Consider the following 20,844-nt stretch of genomic DNA (forward strand, 5'->3'; position numbering starts at 1 on the left):
CCCCCCTTCCTGAGCCTCTGCCGGCTGCTAGGACCCAGCAGCTGTCCCTGTGGGACTGCCCCGGTGCGGGCAGTGCAGGCAGCGCCGGGAGTGACAGCTGGTGCCATCCGCAGCTGGCGGGCTGCAGGCAAACAGGGTGACGGGAGCGGGGAAGGGGGAGCGTGGCTGCACACAGGGCCGGCAGCCCCGGCTCTGCTGCGGGAGCAACACTGGCAAGCAGGACCCCAGTGAGGAGAGGAGCATCACCCATCTCCACAGGAGCAAAGGTGCGCTGAATCCCACCCACCCTGGGGTCCCCTGTGGCCAGAGCAAGAGGGTTGGGACAAGCAAGTTGTACTGTCTCTCCTCAGGACATACTGATGCCATTGGAGAGGGGGGACAGGGTGTCAGCCTGGCGTGGGTGCCCACAGGGCACAGCCCTGGATAGACTGGGGACAGTCTGGGTGCCAGCTCTGGGACAGCCAGGGTGCTTTGACTTCACCAGCTATCTCTCCCTCCTCCAGCACCTTAGAACTGTGCTGATTGTCTCTCTGTTTCTCTGTGGCTTTTCTTCATTCTGGTTCTCTCCCTTCACACCAGGCTCCTGATCCCAACAGGCAAGGAGAAGGTAGCAGCCATGGTTGTGGTAGGGTTACCCTCTGTGGGACACAGGAGAAGAGCCCTTGCTGCCCAGGCACCAGAGCTGCTGGCTTAGCTCTGGAGGGGGATGCCTAGCCAGACGGGGTCAAACACAACGGACAGCCTAGAGCTGCTCTCCATCCCCGAGCACTCCATTGCCCAGGAGGTGGTGGGCCTCTTCTGCATGATCCTGCTCACTCTCACTGCCCTGGTGGCAAATATTGTGGTGATGGTCATCATCCTCAAAACACCCCTTTTCAGGAAGTTCATCTTTGTCTGCCACCTCTGTGTAGTCAATCTCCTCTCAGCTATTTTCCTCATGCCCCTGGGGATCATCTCCAGCTCCTCCTGTTTCAACTGGGTGATCTACAGCATTGCTGAGTGCAAGGCTGTGATATTCCTGAATATCTGCTTCATCAGTGCCTCCATTCTCACCATCTCTATCATCAGCGTGGAGCGGTACTACTACATTGTCCATCCCTTGAGATATGAGGTCAAGATGACCATCAGGCTGGCGGTGGCTGGAGTGATTTTCATTTGGGTCAAGTCTGTTCTCATCACTGTCTTGGCATTAGTGGCATGGCCTCATGGCAATGGAGCCACCAGTGCCAGCCGCTGCACAGTCTACTGGAGCCCCGGGGCCCACAAGAAGGTTTTTGTGATCCTCTTCAGCATCACCTGCTTTATTCTGCCCACCATCATCATCCTCGCCGTCTACTCCAGCATCTACCGCGTGGCACGGACTGCGTCCCTGCAGCAGGCGCCTGCGCCGGCACAGGCAGTCGCACCCAGACCCCGATGTGACTCCATCGCCAGCCAGGTGACCATCCTCACTGCCAGGATCCTGATGCTGCCCAGGCTGATCCCAGATCGCCTTCTGGGAAGCAACAAGGCCATCCTCACCTTGGTGCTCATTGTGGGACAGTTCTTGTGCTGCTGGCTGCCTTTCTTTGCTTTCCACTTGCACTCCTCTGTCACTGTTGGCACTGTGGGTGCTGGGCACGGGGAGATGGGGGTCACCTGGATTGCCTACTCCTCCTTTGCTGTTAATCCTTTCTTCTACGGGCTGCTGAACCGCCAAATCCGTGAGGAGCTGGCCCGGCTCCGGCGCAGCTGTCTTAACCATCCACTGGGTCAGGAGCTCTGTCTTTCCATCTCAGAGGTTTCTGTTCAGGAAAACTTCTTGCAGTTCCTCCAGAGAGCAACTTGCACACTGGAGACCCACACCAGCTGCATCAGCCCCAGCCCCAGGAACAGGCTGGACCAGACCACAAGAGGCTTCCCTACCCCAGGTCAAGTTCCTGAAGAGAGCAGCTGAGAAGGAGCCTCTGTCCCACTGGGCTGGGCAGGAGACCTGCCAGGGGCCCATCAGACCTGCTTGGACCCAATCTCTTGGATTTTGAGGAGTCCTTGTTCAGGTTTTGCCTCTTCTCTGGCCTTATGGTGGAAGACGGTTTCTCTCCTGGGAGAAGGTAGCAGACCTGGGGAAGTCACATCTCTGTTCTGCAGGCTGGAATTGTCTCTGCCTCCACCAGCACAGCTCAGTTCCAGGGATGGGCTCTCCTCAAGACATGGAATGCCAATGTGCAGGGGCAGGGGACAGGACACCTCTGTCTCCATTGCTCTGGTTTGAGCACTCCTGGCCAGTGGGGAAGAGCAGATGTCCCATGCACCCTACCCAGGAGCAATGTTCCAGCTAATGCCACTAACACCGAGTAACACCAGGGCCCTGAGCTCCCTGCTGAGCCTGGATGGCAGAGATGGAGACCTCCATCCTTGGCTGTTTAACCCAAAACTAATACCTGTGTGGAGGAGATCCTGCTCCCTGTGACTGGATCAGGGCTGGATCTGGCTGTGTCACTGTTTGTCCTGCTGGCATGGCAGCATGCAATGCCTGTGGCCATGCCTGGCTGCGCCCTCTGTCCCCCTCAGCTGGCAGTGATCACCCCCCTGGGGGGGAACTGGCTGTCTGGGGTCCATACCAGGCTGTTTATGGACAGATGGGCTGCCCAGTTTGAAGCCTGGTCAGCAGTGCCATGTGTGAGCAACCTGGGCTGCTGGCCAAGGGCACGCTGGGCTGGACATGGTGAGACAGGGTGGTGGGGGGTGCCCCAGGGCAGCAGGAACTGCTGTTCACTTTCAGGGGAAGGGCTTGGAGACACTCTTGCAGGGTCCCCACAACTAGGAAGGGGACTGGACTCTTCTGGGGAATGTTGCAGGGGTACATCGCCCTCAGCCCACCCACAAAGGTCCCAGGGATGGTGTTGGCATGGTGGTTTGGAGATGTCCCTACTCCAGTAGTAACTGCAGGCTTCAGGGAAAACTGCCCTATGGCCTCTCTAACTGCCCTGTGGCAGGGAGGGACTTCAGGAAGACCCCCAGAGAGGCCGAAGGGCAGCTTCCCATCCTAGACATGGAGATGCCCTTCCTGCCACCACCCAAGTACCTAGGAGCTGGGGCCACCCCTGCTCTGGGGGAAGTCTCCACCCAGCATGGGGAATATTATTATAATTGTTATTTTCTTGTAAATTTTATCTTTTTATTAAACCATTGATAAGTTACAAAGGAGGAAAAAATATAGACTCATATATATACAGCATTTCCAAGCCAGCAGGGACTGGCTCTTGGATGGGGTTCTGGGAGGCAATTACCCCAGGGTGGCCCAGGGAGGGCCTCCCAACAGAGCCAGTGGAAGGGAGACTCCTGGAGAGGCCAGGCAGTCCTCCTCTAGTAGGACCTGGCTTTTGGGTGCCAGATGGAGTGTGGGCAGGAGCAGGATGACAGGGGAGGCAGGGTGAGGAGCAGGAAGCAGAGGTCCCACACCAGCACAGGGCACTGGGAGAAGGGACCCTAGGCCCGCAGGGGCAGCCCCCACACCCAATACCAGGACACATGGCCTCTGTGCAGAAAATCAGGGAGGGGAGCGCAGTGCTGCTGGGATGGGCAGCAGGCAATGAAACAACCCCTTCCTCCTGCAGGCATCACCACCAGGGAAGAGCCTTCCCTTCCCTGGGGTGGGGGACAGGGGGCACCTGGCAGAGGCTGAGGTCAGGGTGGGTGGTGGGAAGGTGTCCCTGCTACTGAGTATCACCCTGGACGCCCTGGCCCACCCAGCAGTGGGGCTCAGTAGGGTGAGAACTTCTGCCGGTCGGCTTTCTTGGTGCCGTTGGCCGCAGAGATCTTGGTCGTATAGGTGGTGCTGCCGCCATTGGGACCTGCCGCGGAGGATGGGGACAGTGCCAGGAAGGACACAGGTTTCAGGCCGATGAAGTTGGAGAGGGAGATGGCGTAGGGGGTGCCCAGGAGGGCTGGGGGGGCTGGGGCTACGGCGGGAAGGGCCGCACCAGAGCCTGGGGCGAGGGGCTGGGAGAAGCCCATGCCGAGGTCCATGGAGCCAGGGCCTGGGGGCACCTGGGAGGTAGATTTAGCAGTCTCTAAGCTGGGAAAGCAAGAGAGAAGGGTGATGGTGAGTACCATGGTGACAGAGTGGTTCTCCCACTACAACCTTAGGGTGCAGGAACTGAGCGCCCCATCCCTTCTGGCACGTGTCCATGGCACATCATGGGTATCCTACTGAGCAGGATTAAAAAGCTGGGGCTCAAATCTGGTGGCTCTCAGTCCTGCACCTACCACCTCAGGATCTCAAAGCACCACCCAGGTCATCCTTCCTGAGGATGCTGTAGTGGGGGTATCCTCCAAAAGCTGCCTTGGGGTGCTGGAGAAGAGGTACCCCTCACCAGCACCCAGCAGGAGTCCCCCCCACCTGACACCTACCAGGCTGTGATGAGGTACTGAGCCAGGGTGATGCTGACAGGGGTCCCTGTGATGGTCACATGCCGCTCGTTGGAGCCCTCAGTCTGGTTGCCAATCTTGATGTGGGCACCCGACATCTGCCTGATCTCGCTGATCTTGCTGCCGTGCCGGCCAATGATGCAGCCAATGAGCTGAAAGGGCAGCGACGGGGTGAGCCAGAGCAGCCTTGACAAGCAGGGAGTTCTAAGGGGCTCACCTGGACACCCCCTACCCTCAGAGATGAAACTGTGGAAGGCACTGGCAGGGCAGGGCACTTCTTTCCTTGGGCAGACCCTGCTTTTTGGTCTCATTTAAGACCCTCTTGCTGGCATTGTGCCACATGCCAAGGCCTTTCCTTGGCATTGGTCAAACTCTTCTCCCCTCTCCTGTGTTTCAGTTTCCCCTTTCTTCTGCCCCAGCTACTCCCTCCTGCTCCTAAGCTCTAGCAGAGCCTCCACTGGGTGGGTCAGTGGGTATTGGCCTTTGCAAAGTGCCTCCAGGACAGTACACATGAGTGGGGACAAACTGTGGTCCCCCTTGTCATTTCCAGACCAATACGTACATCATTGGGCACCAGGAACTCCTGGGAGCTGCTCTGGGAGCTGGCATCCAGGCCTGGAGAGAGAGACAGGGATGTCAGCAATGAAGGGGCAGGTCTCGCATAGCTCTGTGCCCTTACTCCAGCCCCGTACTGGGATGGTGAGTGGTCCTGGGGACAAACCTGAAGGGTCACTGGGGAGAGGAAGGGAAGACAGGACACAGACACAAATCATAATTTGGTGCTAGAGGTCTCCTACTGCAGGATTGGGGAGCACTGGTGGTGCAGTGATGCCAGGAAAACAATGACAAGGTTGTGCTGGAGGGGCAGGTAGACATGCTGGGGGGCTGGGACTGGAAAGAGGAGGGAAGCCCCTTCATCGGGGCCAGGGACCAGGGAGGATCAGGAGGGGCACACCCAGCCTTAGGGGAGCATGGGAGGTGCTCACCTGGCATCATGGTGGGTGGATGGCCCAGGGGGCCAAAGGGAAGCGCATGCCCTGACAGCTGCTGCAGCTTCGTCACCTGCCCAGACAGTGCAAAGAGGAGGAAGGTGATGTTAGGGGTGGTGGCAGAGGTCAGCTGTGCCCCGGTGCCTCCCAAGACAGGCATTCCCAGCAGCACCCATCCTCATGGGCACAGACCCCATTGCCACAGGGACAGCCTCACCTCTGCAGGAGAGACCCCGCTGTACTGGCCTTGCATGGAGAAGCCCTGGGGAGAGAAAAAAGAGGATTCAGAGAGGAGCCAGGTGGTGACCATTGTCTCAGATCACTCCCCTCTGGGGCAGAGAGACTACCCTGACCCCATCAGAGTCGCCCCTTGCTGACAGAGGCTGCCCTCCTGGCCACCTCATGCCCTTGGAGATACTGTGGCCTCTTACCTGATTTGCAGAGAGCAGGATGGTGCCCAGGGAGAGACCAGGGTGGTAGGGTATGGTGGCCCCCTTCGGAGGCGACTGGAGACAGAAGGAAGGAGGTGGAGGAGATGAGAGATGAAGCTGAATGCCCCTGTAGCCCCAAGGACCCTCTGCCCCTTATGCCCCCAGCAAGCTGGGCACAGCACCCAGAACAACAAAGGCAGGGTGCTCCTATGGGTTTCCACACAAGGGGGCCCCAGTGTTTGGGTCCAGATGGGCATGAGAAGCCTTGGGGAGGGAGAGGTGGGTAGCAAATGCCCCCTGGGATAGGCATAGGGCTTGGCAGGTACCTCCAGAATGACAGCACAGATCTGCCTCACGCACTGGATGATGGTGTCTGGCACCCCTGAGACAGTGACGGCCCGTTCAGTGGAGTTGGGCAGCAAATCACCAGCCACCTGCACCTGTGCCCCTGTGCTCTGCGGGAATCAAAGAGAGATGCTCGCATTCCCCAACTACTCCCTGCCAGGGCTCAGCACCTCACACCTCCCTGCCCTCCTCCTGGGCCGCCAGAGACCATTGCAGAACCTGCAGGGTGATGCTCCCTCTCTTGCATCACCTCTCCCGGCCCCTGTGGGACTGTGGCAGCCCCCACACCCAGGGGAAAAGGGGATCCCACACTGAGCTACCCTCAGCCTCACCTCCCGGATCTCCCTGATCTTAGCTCCCGCCTTGCCGATGAGGGAACCGCACTGGCTGGCGGGGATGACAAGGCGCAGGGTCACCGGTGCTCTGCCTGCTGAGACCCCATCGCCCCCTGCTCCCAGGTCCTGTGAGGGATGTGGGATGCGGCATCAGACCCCCAGATCCCACAGGTGTGGGGACACCTGGGGGGATTTAGGAGGGCTGTCTACCTCCTCCAGCTTGAAGGCGATCATGGAGACGGCGCGGAAGACGGCATCGGTGGAGCCGGTGATCGTGGTGATGCGCTCGGGGCAGGACCCTTCCGAGATGGTGATGCGTGCACTGCTCTGGGGACAGTGTCACACCCCGTTAGGGATGTCACAAACCCTGTGCTTCCTGACTTCTGCCAGGGATAGCCTCATACGGGAGATTGATGCCTTCAAGCCAGAGCCTTGCCCCTCCCACCTGCCCCAGGCAGATTCCCTGGGGTACTGCTTTGTTTTCCCTGGTTCCACCTGGGATTTAGGGGGGCAGGCACAAGGGAGCCACCAGGAACAGGCATGACAGGCAGCAGGACCTGGCAGCCCACCAGCATGCCCTTACCTGCTCTCGTATCCTCTTAACAGTCTCTCCTTTCTGCAGGTAAAGAAACAGGGTGGGTGGTCAGGTCCAGGGGAGCCAAGTGCTGGCAACACACAGGACCCCAAATCTTACCTTGCCAATGATGCTACCGATCTCCTGTAAAGGTAGAAGAGTGGCACCGTAAGGAGACAGCTCCCTGTCTGCCAAATCTCTCCTCCACCCACAGCCTGGCAACAGGCAGACCCTGTCCCCGGGACACTAGGTTACTTAACTAGTGACAGTGGGGCATGGGAATGTACCCCTCCCTGGCTTAGGATGGGGAAAGAAATCCTTCTGGGAATGCTATTCCCAGGGGAGACTGGGAGCAAGAAGAAAACAGGGCATGGTGAGTAGCTAGAGCTCTAGCACAGCCTCTCACCCCAGGCATTGCTGACCCCCAGGGGCACTGAGCCCCCTGCCATTACCTTGCCGTGCATGAGCATGCGCAGGGTCAGGGTGATGCTGAGCTCCGTCTCCTCAGGACTGCCGCCCACGCCACTGGCTCTGTCTGGTGATGCCATGGCAGGAGGGCGAGATGAGCCTGTGGGACACGGTGGTCTTCAGAAAGGGGGGATGCCCCAGCTAACCCTCCACCCCCAGATCTGCAGCTTGAATATCCTATGGCTGGGAAATGGGGTAACTGAGGCAGAGGCAGCACTGTGCCCTCCTCTGGCAGGTGAGGGTCACATGGCCCCATGGCACCCCATGGGCACCCTGTACCCCCAGAAGGGACCCATTGCTATGTGTCTGCTGAGCTGCCTTCAGTCTGTCCTGCACAAAGCCAGGAACTGGATGGATATGGGGGAGGGGGGAAGGTGTGTGGAGCACGGCTGTGGGATAGGGTTCTGTTTGCAGACGGTTGCTGGAGTGGGGGGAGCAGAGGGGGCCTGGGTGGTCTCACAGGCTATGCAAGTCACCTTCCTTCTCTTCCTGCCTTCCCGGTGTCTATGCACAAAGCCCCAGGGGACACTGAGGCAAGCTCCCTGATGGGGACCACCCCAACCAAATCACAGCACGATGCCTGCTGACTGATGCCGCTGCACCATGTCCCGTCCCAGAGCACTCCAGGGCCCCCCGGACCCTGTGCCCGGGTGGCCGTGGGCGGCCAGGGCCCCTGGGAGGAGGACAATTCCTGTGTGTCCAGGCCCGGGTGGGCGGCTGCGGCACCGCTGGCTCCCGGCAAGCTGGGCGATGCCAAGCAGCTTTGAAACAAAGCACCCGTGTTGAGGCTGGGGCCGCGTCCGCGGGCATGGCGGGAGGGGGGGCCGGCTATTTTAGGTGCTGGCAGGACTCGTCACCGCTACAGCACATCTCCTGCATCAGGGTAGCGCGGGGGGGGGAGGCGCACCCCCTAAGTGCTGTGCCTCGTACCCCCGCGGTGGTTTGAGCGTCCCCACCCTCCTGTTACCGCGGGCTGGAGAAAGGTGGAGAGAATGAGACGGGGAATATTCCCGTTCGTGGTGCAGGGGAGCGTGAAGTGGGGCGAAGGGAAGGGATGCACCCTGCTATAATCCCTGCCCGCGGTACCCGGGGATGTGTGGGGTGCCGGCAGGGACGCGCAGCCGGCCACGGTCCCCAGTCCCCCAGGGGATGAATAGAAGCAGGAATCCGCCAGGGACAAAAGACCCTGCCGGGGGAAGAAGGACGAGGCTGGCGGTGGGACGGGGGAACGCAGCCGGGCCACGGGTGTCCCCCCCAGTGCCACAAACAGCGTGTGGGGGTCTGCGGGCAGGGGGGGGCTCTCCCCCAGGTGAGCCAGGCCGGCAGGGACGCCAAAGGGCCCGGTGATGGGCACAGGCCACCTGCCATGGCTGGCACTGGGACAGCCACCGACAGAGCTGGGCACCGCCCGTCCTTCGGGGCACCTTCGGCTGACAAAAGGAGGGGGGACGTCAGGAAGCCCCCAGCCCGTCCCTGGGGAAAGCTCTCTGTTCTCGCCCTCCCAGTCGCCCCAAGCCCCCTGGTCCCCGCGGGAGTGGGGCCTGGCGGGTACCTTTCCGTGCGCCTCGTCCCTCCGCCGCCGGCCGCCCCGCTCAGTGCCACATTGTCCCCGGCGGCGCCCAGTGACACCCGGGGCAGGAACAATGAGCCGCTTGACAGGCCAGGGCCAAGCTGGCAGCCCCGGCCCCCACCCCGGTCCACGCCGGGGCCCCCCTCGCTCTTCCCCTCTCCCACATCCCTCCCTCCGGGATCCTATTACAGCGGATAAGAGACACTAAAAGGAACAATGCACCCTGGGTAAGGCCATCTGCCACCGCTGGGGACATTCCTGGCCCCCCCGGCCCCCCTCCCTTTGGCTCACACATCGCCCCTCTTTGTAATTGCGTGGTTTTTTTCCTGGAAGCCGATCAGCTGGCAGGGCTAGAGGGCTCAAGGACACCGGAGCGGGCAGGGATGGGGCAGCTGGCACCCCAAGGCCGCTGGCACCCCGGGCTGCTGCTGTGAGGTGGTGCCTGGAGGGGCAGGAGGCACTCCTGTATGGGGGTGGGGGGATCCGGACAGCAACAGGGGACCAGAGCCATCTGCGGGCATCAGCGATGCTCCAGACAGGGGTCTTGCCAGAGTGCCAGGGCAGAGACCAGCTCCTGCACCCTTGGCACTGCCTTGTGTTCCCCACATGGGCATCCTGCCCCCACAGAAAACTGCCCCCCCCATTACCTCCCCCACTAAATCCTCCTGTGCCCTGGTGTAAGCAGCTAAAGCCCAGGCAAGCTTGGGGAAGGGGGGGCACTGGGGGGACACCCTGCTGCCAGCTCCATCTGTGCCTTGAGTGCCCGGTGCAGCAGCACCAAAGGCAGAAAAGGCAGCTGGTAGGCAGGGGTCTTGTCCCCCCCATCCCCAAGTCTCTCAGGCCTCCCCGGCCACCCCCTCATCTATTCGTGGTAGCCACTCCTTGGGGAAATCTCCCTCCACCTCCCCAGGGTGCCGGGTGGATGCTGGCGTGGGCAGGAGCCTCCCAGGGCTGGCAGTTCCCTTTTAAGCCCCTGTGGATTACCCTAGACTTGGGTGCATGCCACGTGGGGTAGGAGGAGGAAGAGGAGGATGAAGAGGAGGCTGGCTGGCTGGGGACACGGATGTCACTACCTTGGGGAACTGACCTGTCCCTGAACACAGCCCCAGGGCACCCTGGCCACCCTCTGAGGCTCATAGGGGTCCTGTCAGAAGTGATGGGTGGGCTCCAGCAAGGCTGGTACCCATCCACAATTCCCAAACGTACCATCCCTCAGTGGCTGCATCTTCCCTGCTGTCACCCCCCAAATCTGTGTGGGACAGCAGCCATGGAGGTAGGGATGGGGGAAGGAGGTGGGAAAGGTGGTGAAGAAGCAGGATGAAGGTGGCAGGAAAGCAGTGGCAGAGCTTGGGGTTTTATTTGGTCTCAAGAGGAGTGGGTGCTGGTGTTGGCCAGTGCAGTGTGAGTGCCAGCCAAGCACCTGGGTTGGCACAAGGGTGCACGTACAGGCAGAGGGGTGGGTAGGCTGGCCACATCCCCCTGCCCTGTGGTTCTGTGCTGCTCACTTCAGCTGTTGCAGGAAGGCCAGGAGTCCACGGTGCCACTCATTGGGCTTGTCCAGGTAGCAGGGGTGTCCTGCACCCTGCAGCACCAGCACCTGGTGCTCAGGGAGGTGCCGCAGGTTGTTCAGACTGGTCTGCCCCAGCTCCACGTCCTGGTCCCCGTACACGATCAGCGTGGGGGTCTGTAGAGGGGGAATGCACTCTGAGCCTGCAAGTGTCACCCAGGCACTCGTTCCTTCTGGCCAGGGACACTCTGGAGGGGAGACACCTGCCCTTCTCCCCCACCCAGTGTGACAAAGGGAAACTGAAGCTCAGACTCTTGGGTGTCCAATTGTCCCCTCTTTACCTCCCACTACCCCACATTCACATTCCTTCATCACCACATTCCCCTCTTTCAGTGGCAACAGGGTTTCTGGCACATTTAGCCTTTCCCCTGCTCAACACTGGAGTCAAGGTCCCCTCTACACCATCCCCTCCCAGTTCCCTGAGCTCCCCAGTGCCCTTCCAGGCCGTACTTTGATCTGGGCATACTGCTCCGCTGTGAATTTCTCAGTGCAGATGGGTGCCACAGGTACATAGCCCTTGAACAGCTGGCTGTGCTCTAAGAGGAAGGGCAGTGAGTACATGCCACTGAGCGATGGGCTGATCACCACAGCTGGACCCAGGCACAAAGCCTCTGAAACTGCCTTCAGGAACGCTGCTGGTGCTGGCTGGCCCACGGCTGCTGGGGCCACAGCATCCTTCGAGCGCCCCAGCCCTGAATCATGGGAGACACACGTGGCTTGTCAGGCTCCACAGAGCCTCAACGACTGGGAGAAGCCAGCACAGTACAACACAGCACAGCATGACACTGGGGTTGCCGTCCTGGCCACACTGTGCTCACCACACCTTACCCGGCAGGTCGATGGCCACAGCTCGGTAGCCGTTCTCGGCCAGCGTGGCGAGTGTCCCCACCTGCAGCCAGGTTTCGGAGGAGAAGCGGATGCCGTGCAGCAGCAGCACCGTCAGCTTCGGCACTGCCTGCGCTGGCTCAGCTCGACGGTAGAAGAGGGTCTGTCCTTGCACCGTGACGGTGCTCTCGGTGATCTGCGGGGCGGCCATGCCTGGGGGCCAGAGGGCTGTTCGGTGAGGTGAGAGCTGGGAACGGGAGGGTGATGAGCCTTCTGCCACTGTCGAGGCCCAGTGGTGACAGGAAGGCAAGAGGGCTGTGAGGGGTCACACCGGCATCATCTTCGCTGTGGTGGCACCACCGGGGTCTCTGATGTGCCAGGCGGCCTCACGGGCCCGCCCCTGCCTCAGTTTCCCCGTCCATCGATGGGCCTGCAGCCCTTACCTGCTGCTCCGCACACTGGGCCGGCCGCCGCTCGCCTCCTCCCCGCCGCACCACGGGACTGGGGGTGCCGCGACCCGGGGCCAAAGACCGGCGGGGCGGGCGAGAGAACGGCGGCACCGCCTCATGGAGCGCAAGGTCCGGGGCGGCCCCGGGAACCGCTGGGGCCTCGCCGGGCCCAGCCCTGCCCCGCCAAGCGAAGCCGAGCTTTTCCGAACGACGCCGAGAGAAACCGAGCCCTAAACGAACTCTACCGAGCCGGGCCGAGCGCTGTAGAGCGGAACCCGATCTCTGCCGTACCGGACAGAGTCCAACCTGAGCCCTGGCCGAGCTCTAGCGAGAGCCGCCGAGCCTCTGACGAACATAGCCGAGTTCTGCCGAGCTCTGCCAAGCTTAGCCGAGCCCAACCCGAGCCCTGGCCGAGCTCTGGCGAGAGCCGCCGAGCCCCTGACGAACATAGCCGAGTTCTGCCGAGCTCTGCCAAGCTAAGCCGAGCCCAACCCGAGCCCTGCCCGAGCCCTGGCGAAAGCCGCCGAGCCCTTGACGAACATAGCCGAGTTCTGCCGAGCTCTGCCAAGCTTAGCCGAGCCTCAGCCGCTCCCCCGAGCCGGGGCTCCACTGCGGGTTCCGGCCGTTCCGTCCCTCGAGGTTGTAGTGTCGCGAGCTGCCGGCAGGCGGGGCCCGAGGGCGCAGCAGCCCGTGCGCGGCGGGCGGGGGGCGGCAGGGCCGGGGCCGAGCGGGGCCGGGGCCGAGCGGGGCCGCCAGCGCCGGGCCGAGCTCGGGCTGGGCCGGAGCTGAGCAGGGCAGCGGGGACCGGGACCTGTTCCCCCGCAGCAGCGGGGCTGGGGTCCCGCAGCTCCGCGCTGCCGCTCTCCTTTTGCAGCGGGAGCGGAGATGCTGCTTGCCCGCAGCCGCCTGGGGCTGCTGCTCCTCGGGGCACTCCTCACTGTCCTCCTGTTCCTCTGGCTGCCGGCCGCCCGGCGCTCCCGGCCTGACCAGGGGCAGCAGGGCTGGCGGGCGGCCAACGGCACCGTGCGCACGGGGATGGCTGCGGGCGAGCTCCCCGTGTTCTACAGGGAGGTTCCCGCAGCTGCGGGCCCCGGGAGGTGGGTCAGCCCGCCGGCAGTGGGGGTGCCAGGCCCGGGGCTCGGCCTGCAGCAGCCCCCGTGCAGCTGAACCCTTGCTGCCTGTCTTCCCCCACGCAGGCCCGATGTCCTGTTCCTGCACGGCCAGGCGTTCACCTCCAAGACGTGGGAGGCCTTGGGCACGCTGGCACTGCTCGCTGGAGAAGGCTACCGTGCGGTCGCAATAGATCTGCCTGGTAGGACCATGGCACCGTGCTTAACTGATCCCTTTGGGCAGCTCCAGTCCCTTGCTTTAGTCACTGCTAGGCTCTGGATGTCTTTAGGGAGAACTCTGCCTAGCTGCTGGTGATCCCTGGGGCAGTGTGCCTGGGATTTGTCTGTGTCCTGGGGCATTGACGGCTGCGACCATAAAACCCTCGGGCTTGATCAAACATTCATTTTTTGCCAAGCTGTTGAACCCTGGTGAAGAGAGACCATCAGGCTGCACAGTGCTCCCTGACCACCCCATGCCCTCTTCCCCATACCAGGCTACGGGGATTCGCCCCCAGTGGACATGGTGGTGACAGCACAGGGCCGGAGGGATTTCCTGGACCATGTCCTCCGGGAGCTGGGCATGCAGAGGCCTGTTCTCGTCAGCCCCTCCATGAGCGGCCGCTTTGCCCTGCCCTTTCTCCTGGCACACGGGGACCAGCTGGCTGGCTTTGTGCCCATAGCACCCGTGGGCACCAAGGACCACACTGCTGAGCAGTACCGGCGAGTCCAGGTGGGTTTTTGGGCTCTAGGGGGCTGTCCTGGGTGTTGGCGAGCCTTATGGGCCAGCTGGCTGCAGGGCCATGTGGAGGGTGGCACTATTTTGGGGTGAGTGAGGGGGACCTGTGACCCTCAGTTTTGCAGCCCCCCATGGTGGTGGATGGAGATGGGCATAGCCCAGAGGGAGTGTGGTGGCCATTTACCCCTCTGACAGCTGCTCTGTTTTTTTTGTCCCCTTACCAAGACACCCACCCTGATCCTGTATGGTGACCGTGACACCAGGCTAGCTCCCCAGGCGCTGCAGAACCTCCAGCACCTCCCTGAGCACCGTGTGGCCGTGCTGGCTGGTGCTGGCCATGCCTGCTACCTGGACAAGCCAGAGGACTTCCATCGGGCCCTGCTGGGCTTTCTGCGCCAGCTGAAGTGAGCACTGCCTCCTCCCTGCCAAGCAGAGGGGCTGGGGCGTCCCGAGGGACTGGGAGGCACAAACAGCTGGCATGAGGGGTGCTGTTCCCTCCGGGCATATTCCCATCACGGGCGGGGGGACGACTGGAGTTGTCCCTTGCCGGCAGGACAGGGTGTCGTCTGTCACGAGGCCAATAAACTGATGCTGCTCTGGTTTCTACGTGTGTCCCCAAGCGCCGCGGGGCTCCTCGAGATCCAGCCGCATCGCTAGTGCGCGGCCAGGAAGCTGCCCTATGCCCCTCGGGGTGGAGCGGGCGGAGCAGGGCAGGGCGGGCGGAGCGGGGCAGGGGCGGGCGGAGCGGGCGGAGCGGGGCCGGGCGGAGCGGGAGGAGAGGGGCGGGCGGAGCGGGCAGGGGCGGGCGGAGCGGGGCGGGGCCGGGCGGAGCGGGAGGAGAGGGGCGGGCGGAGCGGGGCCGGGCGGGCGGAGCGGGGCAGGGGCGGGCGGAGCGGGCAGGGGCGGGCGGAGCGGGGCAGGGGCGGGCGGAGCGGGGCAGGGGCGGGCGGAGCGGGCGGAGCGGGGCCGGGCGGAGAGGGGCGGGCGGAGCGGGGCGGGGAGGAGCGGAGCGGGGCAGGGGCGGGCGGAGCGGGGCGGGGAGGAGCGGAGCGGGGCAGGGGCGGGCGGAGCGGGGCAGGGGCGGGCGGAGCGGGCGGAGCGGGGCCGGGCGGGCAGCGCCGGCGGCGGCAGCGCGGAGGTAGGGCCGGGGACGGCGGGGGGCGAGCAGCGGGGCCGGGCAGCAGCGCCGGCACCCCGCGGGTGGGTGCCCCGGTGCCTTCGCCCCCATTAAGCCAGGGCCAAGGTACCCTGCACCCCCCCTTACCCAGCACCTCTTCTCTACTCCCCTGCACTGCTTTGCCCCACTGTTCTGCACCCCTAACCGTGCGCTGCTAACGACAGTGTCCAGCACCCCGTGCCCTGCTGCGCCTGCACCCAATAACGCAGCTGCTGCAGCCCTAACCGCGGTGCCCTGCCTGCCCTCTGCTTCACCCCGTACCCCCCTGACCGCAGCACCCCTGCGGCCCTACGTGCGGGACCCTGCACTGCCCACAGCTCTAACCATGATGTCCCCGAATCCCAGCTGCAGTACCTCTGCACGCCACCTGTGCCCCTTTGCACTCCCTGCCACCGTGCCCCTGCACCCCTAACCACAGTCCCAATGCACCCCTCATGGCCTCTCCGCACCCCCCGCTTCCATATCCCCGCAGTGTTTGCCTTTACCCCTCGTGCAGAACCCCCATGTTCCCCTAAGTATCCTACATTCTCCTGCTCCTCCAGCCACCCAGCTTCCCTCAAACAGCTCCCACTGTAGCCTCTCAGCCTAATGTGTTCCCCCAGTACCTCTATCCTCTGTTAACACTCAATCCCCTTCACCACCCCCATTTCCCTGTACCCTCAGAGCCTTTCCTTGCAGCTCTCCTGCACCCCCTAGCCAGTCAGTAGCCCCTTTTCCCTACCTGCACCCCCTTACACCAGCATCCTGCCTTCCCTGCCTGCATCCTCCAGCATTTCCACACACCTCTAACCCCTGGTTAATCCAAACTCCATGTCTCCCTACCCAACATACCCTTCTTCCCCTTTACCCTTCTTCATACTCCCCCACCTAGTTGCCCTCCTTTCCTCCTAGCCCTTCCCTGGATTTCACCCCTTGCCTGGGCATCATAGCCTGTCCTGGCACTGTGCTTGGGGCAGAAACCTGTGTTTTGGGGGAGGAATGCCCCATTCTGCCCTGTGCCCAAGTGGGGGGGATTTCTCCCATGTGCCAGTGTCACAGGAGCTGCATGGGGGAGACCTTTGTCCCATCTCCCTTCGGTTTCTGTGACGACCGAGCATGCTGGCGGACTTTGGAGGGGCTGGTGGGTGATTAACCGTCTTGCAGCTCTTTCCCCAGAGCTTTGCAGCCCTGCTCCCAGGCATGGCACCTGGGAAGCCTGGGAAGAGCGCGGGGGCCTCAGAGAACCCCTCGGTTACACTTTTCCGGGAGTACCTGAGGATTGACACTGTCCACCCTAAACCTGACTATGGTGAGGATGGGGGGACAGGACGGGGAGCCATGTGGGGATCGGGTAATGTGGCTTTGTAGCGCTGATCTTTGGACCCAGGTGCCCAAGTCCTGTACTGGGGCTGTTTTGATCGTGGTGTTAAGAGCGAACTCCTTTGTGCCTTATCTCTGCTGGTGCCTTTGATTGGGGCAGGGACATCTCAAGTGCCCTCAGAGCTGCTGTTTGCTTCTTCTAGACCTGTGCCCCTTGTTCCCCTTTCCATGCTGCTCTGGCTATGGGATGGGTGATCTCCTGTGTAGATCTCCTTCTGTTAACATTTATGTCTTCCCACTTGTCCTGGTTTAGTATAGTATGTTTTATTGGTGAGGAGCTCCCTAAACTTCACTGGAGAAACATTCCACCTGAACTCATCCCCATTCAATTTTTAATTTTTTTGTATTTCCCAAGTCCTCATCCCAAAGGGATGGTGATGAGCTGCTCCCATCCCTGTTCATAGCCACTTCTTGTGGTCTGCAGCACCTGTCCTCTCTTGTCACCTCTTTTCGAATTCTGGGAACCCACAGAGCCTTGGGGCCCCTGGAGGTTTGCAGTGAGAGACCCTGGTGTAACTCTGGGCATCCCCACTCTTCCCCAGATGCGGCTGTCCAGTTTCTGGAGCGTGTCGGCACCGACCTGGGCTTGGCCTGCCAAAAAGTGGAGGTGAGGAAGCTGAAAAGCAGCCTTCAGTCTGTCCACCCATCCATCCGCCTGTGCCTGGGTCCTTAGTTACCAAGATGTTCCTCTGCCTGTACCCAGAGCTGGATAGGAGTGAATGCCCTCTGCCTGTAATCCCCTGTGACCTGAGCCCTTCCTTAAGCCAGTATTCTGGCTGCTCCCTGCTGACCTTTGCAGCTGCCTGTGCTGTGATTAGCTGGGGACCTGGCAGTGTCATGTGGGCTGGGGCCATCCTCCCTGCTGGGCACCCAGCTGTCCTGGGAGACTCCCAGGCACCAGGGGAAGGTGCTGGGTTTGTCTTCCCCCCTCTGAATTGCAGCCAGGCTTGGCTTCACTGCCCCTGCTTCCTGCCCTCTCCCAGTGGGAAAGGTGTGGCAGGTGGCATCCAGAAACTTTTCCCAAGCTGATACTTTTTGTCTCCAGCCTGCTGGTCCAAGCCTTTCTGTCCCCATCCTGGACCCTGGTGACATCCTGCCTTCGTCCCACAGGTGTGCCAGGGCCGTGTGGTGCTGATCCTGACCTGGCAGGGCACGAACCCCCGCCTGCGCTCCATCCTTCTCAACTCTCACACCGACGTTGTGCCTGTCTTCGAGGTGCTGGGACAGGGAGAGGGGTGGGAAGGGCACGGAGAGGAGGATGGGCTGCATGGGAGCTGGTGCCCTCTGTGCCCCCCTGCCATTGTGGACAATTTTCCCTGCAGGAGCACTGGACCTACCCACCCTTTGAGGCAGTTAAAGACTCGCAAGGCAACATCTACGCCCGGGGTGCCCAGGATATGAAGTGCGTCTCCATCCAGTGAGTGGAGGGCTCTGCACCTGCTGGGTGAGCACGGTGCTGGTGGTGTCTCTGAGTGATGCAGGACAGAATGCCACTTTCCCCAGGGTCCTTGGGGCCAGAGGTGCCACTGCTTCACCTGCCCTGAGGTGGCTTAGGGCACACAAGCCCCTCTCCTCCACAATGACGGTACACCACCTTTCCTTGCAAGGTACCTTGAAGCCATCCGGAGGCTGAAGACAGAAGGGAAGTCTTTTGCCCGCACCATCCACCTCACCTTTGTGCCTGGTGAGTCCCCAGGCTGTCCCCTCTCAGGAGGTACAGAAGGGGCTGGCAGCTGGGTGGTGCTCTGGAGTCTCCCAGGCACCACCTAGCCACACTCCCCAGATTTTGACCTCACCTAGCTCAGAAGTTTCCATGTCCAAGGGTGTACTGATGGCATCCAGGCTGGCATGGAAGGAGGAGTAGGTGGCTGGGGGATGGCCCAGTTCCTCCCTCCATGCCAGGCTCTCCCCCACAGATGAGGAGGTGGGCGGACACAAGGGCATGGAGATGTTCGTGAAGCGCCCTGAGTTCAAAGCACTCAACGTGGGCTTTGCCATGGATGAGGGTGAGTGATGGTAGGGCTGGCACAGGGACGTGTCTCCTCTTGGCACACACTCCTCTTGGCATCACTGCCCAGGCACCAGCATCCCACATGTTCCCAGGGACCCGCTTGGGGGATCCTTCCCCTGGGCAGTGACCAACACAGTGCCACATGGGGGAAAATGCTGCCAGGACAGAGCAGAGGGGGCACATCATGGTGCCCTCCCTGCCCCACTGACCCCCTGTCTGTGCCCACCACAGGCCTGGCCAGCCCATCTGACACCTACAGTGTCTTCTACGGTGAGAGGAGCCCATGGTGTGAGTATCTGTGTGTTCACTGCCCTGTCCCTGGCTCTCCTGGGTGCTGGGGCACTGATGTTATCCCAGGCTTTCTGCTCAACCTTTCCTTCCATGACTACTGCTGCAGGGATAAAAGTGAAGTGCATGGGCAGCCCTGGGCATGGGTCCCGCTTCATCAGCAACACAGCAGCTGAGAAGATGGTAAGAGAGGGGTTACCCCCTGTGCACCCCCCAAGCCTCCCCTGGGCTGTCAGCCACCTGCCCATGGGGCTGGTCCTCACCCACTGCCCTTCCCTCCCCAGCACAAAGTCATCAACTCCTTCCTGGCCTTCAGGGAGAGCGAGAAGCAGAGGTAGGAGATGGGCAGCAGGATGGCAGTGGCTTAGTTCAGGCCATGAAGGGGGTCTTTGGGATCCCAAGCCAAGCTGGGATCTGGTGCTGCTGCCCTGTGCCTCAGTTTCCCCATTTTGGGTGACAAACGGGGATGGGAAGCACTTCTCCCCAGGTGGCAGATAGTGACTGTCCCTTGCATCCCCCCAAGGCTCAAGTCCGACTCAAGCCTGACCCTAGGGGATGTCACCTCTCTCAACATGACCATGCTGGAGGGGGGGGTCTCCTTCAACGTGGTGCCCTCTGAGATGGCTGCCAGCTTTGACATCCGCATCCCACCCACTGTGGACCTGAAGGTGGGCACCATGCCAGCCCCACCCAGGAGAGGAGTGGGATGAGGGTGCCCTGCTCATGGTACCCCTCCTCTGTTCTCTCTGCCAGGCCTTCGAGGAGCAGGTGGCTACATGGTGCCGTGGTGCAGGGGATGGTGTCACCTATGAGTTCCACCAGGTGAGGGATCTCAGCCACGCGGGCATATCGTGCCTGTCCCTCCCCTGCCAAGTGCCACTTCCTCACCCATTCATCCCTCTTTTCAGAAATGCATGGACCAACACATCACTTCCACTGAGGAGTCGGATCCATGGTGGAAGGCCTTCAGTGGGGTCTGTAGGGACATGTGAGTAGTGTCCCCAGGAAGGGCAGGACCCTGGCAGGGACATCCTTTGGTGGAAACCAGGTGGTCCCTGGGGGTCTCTGAGTTCAGGGATGGGAAGCCCAGTGATTTGCCAAAGCATCTCCCTGTTACTCCCAGAAGGGATGGGATTGGGTGTCCTGCAGGGCTGAGGGATTTCCTGGCACAGTGTCTGCCCATGGGGTGTGAGTAGGACAGGGGTCTTGGCTGGCCCTATGTCCATGCTGACACAGGGTCTCTCTTGACAGGAAGCTGCAGCTCAAGCTCGAGATCTTCCCTGCTGCCACCGACAGCCGCTACATCCGAGCGGTGAGTGTGATGCCAGCCTGCCACACCTGGGCTGAGACCTGCAGCCCCCAAGCAGGAGCTGTGTCCAGGTGAAAGGGGACATGTGGTGCCCATGCCAGCTCTGACCTCCCTCTGTGTCTCTCCATCTCCAGGCAGGACACCCTGCTATTGGCTTTTCCCCCATGAACCGCACCCCGGTGCTGCTCCACGACCACAACGAGTTCCTGAACGAGCAGGTCTTCCTGCGGGGCATCGAGATCTATGGCCGCCTCCTGGCTGCCCTGGCCTCGGTGCCCCCGCTGCCCGCCGAGGGCTGAGTGCCCGCCGAGGGGCAGGAGGGGGTGCCAACAGAGACACCCAAGGCTTTAGGAGAGGGGCAGGGGCTGGGCACAGAATACCTGCTGCTGGGCATGCAGATGGCATCGTGCCACATTGGCTATGTTCAGGGCTGGCCTGATGGTGACACCCACGGGGTTGTGTCCCCCTTGGCCAGGTGCCAGTAGAGCCTCATGCCCAGATGCCTCCAGCCTCTCCCGGTGTTGTCAGTGCCTCCCCCTGTCCCTTTGCCATGGCTGGCTGCACTGGCTGGGTAGTGAGGGGCCAGAGCCCCACTGCCTCCCCATGCCTTGTCCTGCCTCCCTGCCTGCTGGCTGGGAGAGCTGGGGCCATTGCTACCCACCCTTCCTCCCTATCAATAAATCTTGGTAAGCACAGCCTGGAGCAGGGCAGTCTGTCTGTCTGTCTGTCCATGATGGTGCTGCCCATGGGGTCTCACCCAGGCACTGTGGATTTTCTTGTGCAGTGCAGTTTGCTGGGGTGCTTCTCCTCCTCTGTTGCCTGCATGACAGCAATGCGGGCAGGATCTTGCCTGGGCAGGCTGAGGGGCCTCTGCTCCCAGTCAGCCTCGGGG

The 20,844-nt window shown here is 61.9% G+C and overlaps 5 protein-coding genes across 9 annotated transcripts; 3 read left to right on the plus strand and 2 right to left on the minus strand.

Moving 5' to 3' along the window:
* The first annotated feature begins 39 nt into the window (after window positions 1-39).
* On the plus strand, window positions 40-3,188 carry LOC130258276 (probable G-protein coupled receptor). Its single transcript, XM_056501498.1, has 2 exons — window positions 40-266; window positions 580-3,188. The coding sequence occupies exon 2, from the start codon at window positions 707-709 to the stop codon at window positions 1,934-1,936; it is 1,230 nt and encodes a 409-aa protein (XP_056357473.1). The 5' UTR covers window positions 40-266; window positions 580-706; the 3' UTR covers window positions 1,937-3,188.
* Window positions 3,143-9,282, minus strand: PCBP4 (poly(rC) binding protein 4). Its single transcript, XM_056501497.1, has 13 exons — window positions 9,105-9,282; window positions 7,537-7,652; window positions 7,205-7,228; window positions 7,094-7,126; window positions 6,721-6,837; window positions 6,508-6,636; window positions 6,157-6,285; window positions 5,831-5,905; window positions 5,617-5,661; window positions 5,397-5,472; window positions 4,973-5,025; window positions 4,393-4,562; window positions 3,143-4,057 (listed from the first exon to the last, which is right to left on the minus strand). The coding sequence occupies exons 2-13, from the start codon at window positions 7,630-7,632 to the stop codon at window positions 3,742-3,744; spliced, it is 1,263 nt and encodes a 420-aa protein (XP_056357472.1). The 5' UTR covers window positions 7,633-7,652; window positions 9,105-9,282; the 3' UTR covers window positions 3,143-3,741.
* Window positions 9,283-10,456: 1,174 nt separating this feature from the next.
* Window positions 10,457-12,042, minus strand: ABHD14B (abhydrolase domain containing 14B). Of its 2 annotated transcripts, none has more exons than XM_056501505.1 (4): window positions 11,958-12,042; window positions 11,518-11,761; window positions 11,140-11,381; window positions 10,457-10,806 (listed from the first exon to the last, which is right to left on the minus strand). In XM_056501505.1, the coding sequence occupies exons 2-4, from the start codon at window positions 11,723-11,725 to the stop codon at window positions 10,624-10,626; spliced, it is 633 nt and encodes a 210-aa protein (XP_056357480.1). In that variant the 5' UTR covers window positions 11,726-11,761; window positions 11,958-12,042; the 3' UTR covers window positions 10,457-10,623. The 2 variants fall into 2 exon arrangements, with proteins under 2 accessions (XP_056357480.1, XP_056357481.1); XM_056501506.1 differs by having other exon boundaries at window positions 11,518-11,727; window positions 11,958-12,030.
* A 793-nt stretch (window positions 12,043-12,835) lies between these two features.
* Window positions 12,836-14,412, plus strand: ABHD14A (abhydrolase domain containing 14A). The gene is made up of 4 exons (XM_056501504.1): window positions 12,836-13,060; window positions 13,160-13,275; window positions 13,567-13,802; window positions 14,034-14,412. Exons 1-4 carry the CDS (start codon window positions 12,849-12,851, stop codon window positions 14,214-14,216), a joined length of 747 nt encoding a protein of 248 aa, XP_056357479.1. The 5' UTR covers window positions 12,836-12,848; the 3' UTR covers window positions 14,217-14,412.
* Window positions 14,413-14,890: 478 nt separating this feature from the next.
* ACY1 (aminoacylase 1) lies at window positions 14,891-20,654 on the plus strand. 4 transcript variants are annotated; one of them, XM_056501499.1, is made up of 15 exons: window positions 14,891-14,946; window positions 16,129-16,273; window positions 16,887-16,951; window positions 17,455-17,559; window positions 17,667-17,761; window positions 17,952-18,028; window positions 18,261-18,350; window positions 18,587-18,643; window positions 18,753-18,826; window positions 18,928-18,977; window positions 19,167-19,311; window positions 19,397-19,465; window positions 19,552-19,631; window positions 19,895-19,955; window positions 20,087-20,654. In XM_056501499.1, the coding sequence occupies exons 2-15, from the start codon at window positions 16,165-16,167 to the stop codon at window positions 20,249-20,251; spliced, it is 1,242 nt and encodes a 413-aa protein (XP_056357474.1). In that variant the 5' UTR covers window positions 14,891-14,946; window positions 16,129-16,164; the 3' UTR covers window positions 20,252-20,654. The 4 variants fall into 4 exon arrangements, with proteins under 4 accessions (XP_056357474.1, XP_056357477.1, XP_056357475.1 ...); XM_056501502.1 differs by having other exon boundaries at window positions 14,892-14,946; window positions 16,141-16,273; XM_056501500.1 differs by having other exon boundaries at window positions 14,943-15,008.
* Window positions 20,655-20,844: the final 190 nt, after the last annotated feature.

The sequence above is a fragment of the Oenanthe melanoleuca genome, chromosome 12, assembly GCF_029582105.1.
Source record: "Oenanthe melanoleuca isolate GR-GAL-2019-014 chromosome 12, OMel1.0, whole genome shotgun sequence".
NCBI lineage: Eukaryota > Metazoa > Chordata > Aves > Passeriformes > Muscicapidae > Oenanthe > Oenanthe melanoleuca.